The 9,561-nt window shown below is 50.9% G+C and overlaps 1 protein-coding gene across 1 annotated transcript in view; it reads left to right on the top strand.

The window, feature by feature from the left end:
- The window catches only part of LOC111977982 (delphilin-like), a 67,635-nt gene that overhangs the window by 48,931 nt on the left and 9,143 nt on the right, over positions 1-9,561 (top strand). Inside the window, exons 10-12 of the mRNA XM_070448718.1 lie at positions 644-926; positions 8,007-8,184; positions 8,464-8,783. Coding sequence (XP_070304819.1) covers positions 644-926; positions 8,007-8,184; positions 8,464-8,783 — 781 coding nt within the window. The remainder of the gene's footprint in view (positions 1-643; positions 927-8,006; positions 8,185-8,463; positions 8,784-9,561) is intronic.

The raw sequence follows: 9,561 nt of genomic DNA, 5'->3' as shown, positions 1-9,561 counted from the left end.
GATCTCCTGACGGTGCAGGGATGAGATACACCATCTGCAAGGCCCTGGAGACCTTCTTCCAACAGAGGGGGGGGGGGGGTTATGTTTTGGAGGATGGAAAAAGGGTGAAGAGAAGAAAAGAAGAGAGAGAGAGGCCTTTTATCTCTCCAAATACAGGAAGTGATATATATTGTTTGAAAAATCCGTCAAACCACAAGGGTAATTATTGACAGTAATTTGAATGTTTTACCTACCCTAGAGGGAATTACAGACATTTCTGTGAATAACACAATAACAACACCTACCCTTCAATAATACGCTTTAATCCTAATTATGGTTCATTACATCTCATTACATGCACTACATGTACAAATTATATAATTCTATACATTATATAGATGGTAAACTTGCTAATCTCAAAATACAGTTATATTACAGAGTACAGAATCAAGAGTCACCAAGACGCAACTTCCCTATCAACACCTATCTACCTCCGCGCACAACTAACAGCACCAACAACCAACCTTGCTTCTGCAAACACCACGTATCTCGCTCTTCTGGCTATACTGATCACCACACTCACTTCCGATTCTCCTAGGGAATGCGTCTAGAGACAGTAGAGAACTCGCCACACCCCTACGACGTCTCCGCCTGACCCACGCAGCATGGCAGACAACTACACCAAACTAAGCGTATTCTGCTGTACACTCCCAACTGACGGACAAACACACAACTGCCCAGCGCACAACACGCGGCTACGTCGATTCGCCCGACGTCGTCCCAACTGCCTCATAGAGACTGGCACCCTTGCACCCGCCCTGACGGCTGACACACTCAGCACCTTACTGCGCAAACAGTCTCGCGTTAACACTCCCAACAAGATCGCATTCAAGTTCACTTCGACCGCGCATCAAGCGATACCTCTACCAGCCAACCGCGCTGTGCTCGTCTTTCACATGCAGTCATCTCTACATACTCTTTCCCTTCTTCGCAACCAACGTCTGTAGGCCATGTTTTAACAATACGTTATTACCTTTCAGACATGTCTTTAACAATACTTTCTCACGCCATTTCCGGCTGCTTCAGCAAAAAGGCACAGATCCTTTCAGACTCGGTTCGACGAGACCAACCATCACTGACGAACTGCTCGCGGCCAGAAGGATAGCGCTGACTCACTGCTCCTCAGACAGCACCCATGCACCGACGCAATCGCTCTCAGACTGATCACTGCAGTCACCGTCCGCAGACACACGACTAACATGACGAACTGACTCAGCCAAAGACTCATGAGATCTCCAAAACGTGCGCTACAAACCTGGAACTCACCTGCACCCTTCCTCCTGACGTATACACCTACCTTAACTATCTTTTCTATGAAACCCGTGATACCTCCGCCCTGACTTCGTCTTCGCACTGGCTAGTCTCCCGGTGTGACACGCCAGAGCGCCAGGTGACTTCTAGCGCAGTTACATTCCTACACAGCCTGTCTTAGAACCTAACGCAGCGAGCAGAGCACACCACAGGCAGCCAGCACGAGATCTCCACCGCTTCCCTGGGCCCTTATACAAACGCTCACGTCGGCGCTCTACGCGCACTTGCCACACAGTTCCTCTATACCATCGCCCTACCTCGCAAGGAAATGGTACCATAGTCATGCAATGCAATCGCGCGACAAAAGTGAGTGGGCCAAAGTTACGACCACCTGCGTGAGGGCACTCTGCCTGTGGTCATGTCACATTCGGGTTCTCAGATTCCTGCATAATTCGACTACTCTTTCTTTCCGAAAGTGGGGTGATTGTCCGTCCTCACTCCTTGCTCAGAATAAACACAGGCTAAAGACAGCTCACATCTTACATGAAAGCACAGATGACTCACTCAGAGGATCATGCTCTTACCTTGTCAGCTGGTGTTTCGGGACTCATTTCGAGATGCTCTTCTTTTGTTATTCGTAATCTCATTAATAATTTCTGCCCTCCCTTTCTGTCTGTGTGTGTGTGTGGTGTGTGTTTCGTGTGTGTGTGTGCTGCTCGCTGCGTGTGCTGTGTCGTGGCAATGTGGTGTCGTGTCGCAGGCGTGCTCGCCTGCACCCCACAACAAATACACGCATAGCGCCCCGGACCTCAATTTTGTAGCCGTGCGTGCACCGTGCGTAGTGCGTGCGTGTGTTGCGTGCATTGCCGCAGCGGCAACAGGAGCCAAGACCAGGTGCAGAGACAGGAGCCACCAGACACGGGGGAGCCAGCTCAGGTGACCGTGTGTCTATGGCATCTGCCCCACAGAGGCACCGTACGCGGAGAGGAGCTGCTGATGACGTGCATCGAGGCAGAACATACCTGGAGAATACGGCTCCACTAACAAACGTAGTTTCAGCTAAAAAACAACTAGCTTTGTCCTTATCCTATGATTGGAAAGGGTTCCTCGCACCATCACTCCTGGACTTGCAGGCTCGGCCTGCTGCGTGTACAGAGGAGAGTACACTGCTACTCTATGACATCGACCAGGAACACGATTTAGGAAACCGGCTTTTACTATGACAGAGACTGGCCAGGTGAAATCTAGGCGCTGAAAGCTTTGATCCTCGATTTTATGTCCGGCCAATCAGTGTACGCATGGAAGGAGGAGACAGGTATAACCGAAGGAGGGGGGTTTTTTAAGCCTTGAGAACATTTGATGACATGGATTGTGTATGTGTTGCACATGTCAGAGGTGTAGGGCACAGTGACATAAAATCTTTGAACGGTGCTCTTTGAAACTTAGGTATCGGTAAGTAGGTGCGGGCGCATCCTCGGTTATATGTGTCAGAGGAACTGGCAACGCTGCTTGGGTTTCGACGTTCAACTAGTTTCCCGTGGTATCAAGATGGCCCATCCACCCGAAAGGACATCTCAGCTGAACTGTGAACCACGAGCTGTGGACAGCACTTTGGAGTCAACATAGGGCCAGCATAGACAGACCGCTTTCCAGCACACCTTCGTATCGAAGCTCCCATGCTCCACAACGTGGAACTGAGCTCGCTCTGCACGGGCAAAGGGTAAGGGGGGGGACCGGGGCTGACAATCAAGTTTAGGAAGGTGTCCCCCTACTACTGTGCTTCGGCGTATACCCAGTAGTTCATCCAAGCCCTGTCTAGTCATTCTGCATTCCACGTCCCCATCTATACTCTCAGTCCAGCCAACATCATCATCAACCTCGAGAAATGTATCTACAGCTAACTGGAACCTTCTGAGCATGCAAAACCTACAACTTGGCACTGCTCCATACGCGCGAGGATCTATCGCTGCAGAAAGACACTCACACGGTTGACGAGAGCGGCGTCTCAGCCACTTGGGTCTGTCATCGACCTCCGTCGTCCATCCTCGTCAGATCACTCCACCTAGACTTCAGAGATCAGAACCACACTACCACTCAGACCCTGACCTAACAGCCATGTCTCCTGATCCTTCTCCCATCGCTAAGTCAACTAGCATGATGCTCTGTCCGTGCTGTCGTCCAACCCTCGCCTGTCTACACCCTCCTCATTCCACCCAGCGCTCTGAGACTAGATAGCTGCCAGGGAGGATGCATCTCATGTAATGCCATTTCCCTTCTCCTCTCATATCGTTACAATGTGGATGCAGGCGATTCATGTGGCTGCTCCAAGTCACTGTGGACGGTGCGAAGCTACGCCCGAACGACCAGTGGACACCAGGAGAGAGACAGTGTGGAGACTGGCACCTCCTTCCCAGACGTCCCCTGACCTGAATCACGGTGGTATAAAACTGCAAATCAACTGCTCAACCATGATAGAGCCCAGCAGTGCCTAGTTTATGTTCGTGTTCGCCAGAGCCAGCACGCTGCCCTAGTTATGGTGCTTGTTCGCCAGATGCCAGCCAGTGGTAGATTAATGTGTGTTGTTCGCCAGGAGCCCGGCAGAGTGCTAGTATATGTGTGTTTCGCCCAGAGCCGAGCAGTGCTAGTTATGGTGTCCGCCAGAGCCCAGCAGGGCTAGTATGTGTGTCGCCAGAGCCAGCAAGTGCATTAGTTACTGTGGGACGCCAGAGCCAGCAGTGCTAAGTTATGTGTGTCGCCAGAGCCTGCAGTGCACGTTATGTGGATCTTATCCTTATCACGAGATAGCGCCAGCGGCAGTTGGCTAGTTATGTGTGGTTCGCCAGCAGCCCGGCAGTGCTCAGTATGTGCTGTTCCCCACGAGCCAGCCCATGCTAGCTTATGAGGTGCGTGGCGTTGTTAACTCCGCCCAGTCAGCCAGCAGTCGCTGATCGCTCTATGTGTGTGTCGCCAGGCCAGCTATGTGCTTACGTTTATGTGTGTCGCCAAGCCTTGCAGTGCTAGTTATGTGTGTTCACCAGAGCCGTCAGTGCTAGACTCACTGTGTCCGGTGCGACCTCAGCAGACGCAACGCCCCAGCGGACCCAACGTAGCTACGTGATCATAGTTCTCAGCTACCAGGGTGCACGTCGCCAGAACCACGCACCCCTGCTAGTTACTAGTGCTCGTGTTAGCGCTCACTACAGTAGCCAACGCGGCAGCGCATCGTTATGTGTGCTCGCAAGAGAGCCTGCAGTGCCTAGCTACTTATGTGAGTTCACCACGAGCCCATCCGCTACGGCGTAGTTCACTGTGTGTGTCGCACAGAGGCCAGCAGTGCTATTATGTGTTGTTCGCCCAGGGAGCCGGCGTCATTATCGCATCGCTCCTTACCCACCACGGTGCTTTTTGGAAACACCCTTTACTCTCCGGGCAACGTCTTGACCACTCACGCTGGAACAGCTTCGCCAACAATCGACTACCGATAATACGCAGACCACTTCAAACTCTCATTCCACTATTTACTAATGTGTGAGCGTCCATATTTAACACGCATCTCACACCTACTAACGCATGCACAGCGCACAACTCTCTACTGCCTCTTGCTCACGGACCTATCTAAACCAGTTGCGAGAGTCAGGTCTAGACGTCGAATCGCCATACCAACTCCAAGCGCGATCTCAGACTCACTCATTGCTTACGCACGCATGTATTCACCAGATACCACGACGCGCTACCTACGTATCTTACCATAAGACAACCTTACTACGCATGATCCTACACAGACGAGTGTCTCTGCCATACGCTCGCCTCTCCTGTGCACTAACGGCAGCTAGCATCATCCACATACACACTCCCCACACACAGCACTCAGCTTTCACCCCGAACATCATACATGCTATCACGGAGAGTGTACCATCACGGGAAGAGTGCATCGCTGTAATGGCCATGCAGCAAATCACAGTCGCATCGCTCTCACTGTGACCCAGCCCTGACCGAGAGGAGAGGAGTGGGGACAGACTACGGCCTATGGCCAGTCTCCAGTCGCTCCTCTCTCAGTAAGGCTAGCCACAGGTAACACAGACACACACACACACACACACACACACATCCAAAAACTGGTCTGACACGGCATCACCCTTGAACTCCACATAGGTCATCGATTTGTAATCTACAAAACACATTGTCATAAATATGTTGTCATTCACTATCTCACTCAGGATGAAAAGAAGTCAATTAAGATTGGAACCCCAATTTCCGTTTAAAGAGACCATCGTTATTTTAGTCAAACAAGCTTTAAAACGAGAACTTATTTAGTCACAAATAAGTCCTCGATTAGACATCTTTGAAATCATAATGGCGAGTGGTTTCTCTCGTTCCCTCCCCAGGGAACCGATCAACTCGAGGTCTGTCTCTCGATCCATGGAAGGACACCATCCTACCGACCCTGCTTGTTGACGTTCTACCAGCGCGGGAACCGATCGCCCGCTCTCCGGCAGGGCGCTGAAGCGTCAAACCCGTCATGTGGAGCCTGACGCACGCCCGCCTCCCATCCCCAGAACTTCTTGACATACCCACAGCCCCCATCTCACTTGCCACTACGTCTTACCAGACGCTAGGAGCTTTTCACCTGGTCTCCAGGACTCCCGCCCGGAGCAGGTGACACCTGCTGACAACGTTCCGGACGCTCCTGCAGCGCAACACAACTCTCTGCGACCATCTCCGTCTCACGCCGGTGGAAAGACGCCCTCATGCCGCCTCTCAGCGAACGAGTCTCCACCTACCCGGCCACAACACACATTACCATCGAGCACACCAGCAGGTCTCCGTGACCCCACCGCGACCCCACACGCACACCAACTCCTCAGCTACTAAAACCGCTACACAGACCAAACGGCATCAATCGACTATCCAGACCTCACCTCGCTCTCAACCTTATACATATCGACGCGTCCCTCGACATCTGCCGCAATCGCGAAGCCATCCACGACAGACTCCTCCATGCCCACCCTCACTGATCACATGCCTACTACCAACGATAATCAACATATAGAGCAAGGCTACTGAGAGCGTAGGAGAGACAGTCAAATCTAGGAGACCACTAGCACCACGCAGCCACTGCCACTGACGACGCGACTACTACTCTCCTCACCCCTCGTCGACCCAAACGAGTAGCACCCGAACCTCATCATCAGATAACTCCACTATAACTGGTAGGCAAGCGTCGGAGGCCCGGAGGGGACAGCTATCATCGAAGACGTCCACGGGTCCTCAGCGATGCCTAGCTATCCACCTCACAGCGCGTCACGAGCGGCGTGCAGCCTAGCGGAAATAACCGGTCATAAACGAGTGTACTCAATACCAGAACATCCGTAACTACGCGCCCTCGCGATCATCGCCACACTCCGCCGCCGCACTGGCGATAGCACGACCTGCTGACGGCGACGCAAACATATCCGGCACTAAATCGTCACGAAGATGATACCGCGAAATCCATCATGCGACCAGGGTCAGTGTGCGACGACTACGCGAGACCGACCAGCCCCGCCTAAGCCCGTACATCGTCACACACTGACAGGCCACCGCGGAACCCTACACTAGATCGAGCACACGCATCATCTGTACAGATACGCCACACACTGTAAGATCTCAAGAGATAGTTACTATTAGAAGTGGAGAGATGGAGAGTATATGAGAGATAGGCACTATGAGGAGGAGAGCGACGGAGACAGTCATGAAGAGATATCACTATGAGGAGGTGAGAGATGGCAGACAGGACAGCTGCCACCATCACCTCATCTACCTCATCACAACCACGTAGACACAAGCATCGAATCGCATCACCCAGCTACATACCCATCTCGACGCAATCACCTCACACACCCACCTTCAACACCTACAGAAACTGGCGTCTAGAGACCCCCTGTGGAACCCAAACGGCCACCGCACTCACTCCGACAAAATATCCGGAGACAGAAGCTGGAACAGACCCATAACAATACATATTGGGGACAGAACAACACGTCCACGTACATCGGTTAGTGTCGCACAGCCGCGATCCTCTCTCCGCGCGCGTATGTCACTTATCGCTCGTTGGGCCTCGAGTTGATGCTGGAGTTTATGCTGAGCTATGACCCACCAGTTAGCAACCTACCTGAAAGACTAAGGTGTGCTTAGGTAGCGGGGCGAGGAGCTTTCAATAGTTATCTATCCAAATACCCTTTATTCCGTTTCCCAGATCTGCAGAGTATGAGTGTTATCCCTGTCAGTATTTCATTCACACTGTCTAGGTGCAGTGCTAGTTATGTGTGTTCGCCAGAGCCGGCAGTGCTAGTTATGTGTGTTCGCCAGAGCCTGCAGTGCTAGTTATGTGTGTTCACCAGAGCCGGCAGTGCTAGTTATGTGTGTTCGCCAGAGCCAGCAGTGCTAGTTATGTGTGTTCGCCAGAGCCGGCTTTTTATAAAGATGCTTTTACCAGTGCTTTTGGAAACACTTTATCTGGACGTCTGCTCATGAACAGTCTGAAAACATTAGTATATAGTTATGTTAACGTTTTAAGCAAGACACATATGAGGCATGTTGTTTAGGATTTTTACTCAAGGTAAATAATGCTTAACAAACTATCTAGTTATGATTCATAAAGTGTTTATAAGCAGACCTTGTGATAAAGAGTTCCTAGTGCTTTGTGCTAATGGCCTGCTCACACCTACGACCCCTAGATGTCAGGAGTGTACACGGAACTGGAGAGTGTGTGCACAGGGAAGAGTGCTGTGAAGGCCATGCAGCAGAATCACAGTCGCTGCTCTCCACTGACCCAGCCTGACCGAGAGGAGCTGGGACAGACTGACGCCTATGGCCAGTCTCCAGCTCGCTCCTCTCTCAGTCAAGGTAGCACAGGTAACACAGACATACACACACACACACACACACACACAAACTGTTGACACGGCAACCACTTGAATCCAATGGTCAGTCAATTGTAAAGGTTACAAAAACATTGTCATAAATGTTGTCATTCATACTCACTTCAAGGATGACAAATAAGATAATTTAAGATGGAACCCATTTCGTTTAAAGAGACTTATTTAGTCACAAAGTTTAAAGAGACTTATTTAGTCACAAAGTCCTCTGTTAGACATCTTTGAAATAATGGAGTGTTTCTTTTCCCCTCCCCAGGGAACCGTAAATCAGGTCTGTCTCTGACATGGAAGGAACCTCTACCCGACCCTCTGTATGAGTTCTACCACGGGGGAACCATCCCCTCTCCGGGCAGCGCTGACTCCAACCCCTATGTGAGCCTGGAGAGCCCGCCTCCATCCCCCCAGAACTCTGACGACCCCACCAGCCCCCTGTCCAGACGCAGGAAGCTTTTCACCTTCTCCAGACCCCCCCGGAGCAGGGACACTGACAAGTTCCTGGACGCTCTGAGCGAACAGCTGGGACACCGTGTCACTCTGGTGGAAGACTTCCTCCCTGGAGAGAATGACTATGAGGAGGTGAGAGACAGAGACAGTACATGAAGAGATAGTCACTATGAGGAGGTGAGAGACGGAGACAGTATATGAAGAGATAGTCACTATCTTGAGGGGGTGAGAGACGAAGACAGTACATGAAAGAGATATGTATCATTGAGGAGTGAGAGACGGAGACAGTATATGAAAGCAGATAGTCACTATGAGGAGGTGAGAACGGGACCAGTATATGAAGGGTAAGTCCTATGAGGAGTGAGAGACGGAGAACGTATAGTGAAGGATAAGTTCACTATGAGAGAGATGAGACAGACGGAGACAGTATTTATGAAGAGAATAGTTGCACTAATGAGGACGGTGAAAGATGGAGAGACAGTAAATTAAGAGATGTTACTATGAAGAAAGTGAGAGATGGAGAGTAATATGAAGAGATAGGCACTATGAGGCAGGAAGAGCGACGGAGACCAGTACATGAAGAGATTAGTCACTATGGGAGGGAGAGATGGAGACAGTATATGAAGAGATAGGCACTATAAGGAGGTGAGAGAGCCACATGTGAGCCCAAACACCAAAACAAAGCTGGAGAAAAAATACATATTGAGCAGAACACACGCTTAGGGTTATTGTGACACAGCCAGTTGGGCTTCACTTAGTTGGGTTGTTGATGCTGAGTTACTTGACGCTATGACCCCACCAGTTCAGGATCTGAAGACTAGAGGTGGACTTAGTAGGGCGGGCTTTTCAATATGTTATTTCAAATACTTATTCCGGATTCGATGTTGTGTTGTACACGTATTGTCATCAC

The sequence above is a fragment of the Salvelinus sp. IW2-2015 genome, linkage group LG18, assembly GCF_002910315.2.
Source record: "Salvelinus sp. IW2-2015 linkage group LG18, ASM291031v2, whole genome shotgun sequence".
In the NCBI taxonomy this organism is placed as follows: domain Eukaryota; kingdom Metazoa; phylum Chordata; class Actinopteri; order Salmoniformes; family Salmonidae; genus Salvelinus; species Salvelinus sp. IW2-2015.
The sequence above is the reverse complement of the archived record's forward strand: the minus strand, read 5'-3'. Positions and strand labels throughout refer to the sequence as shown.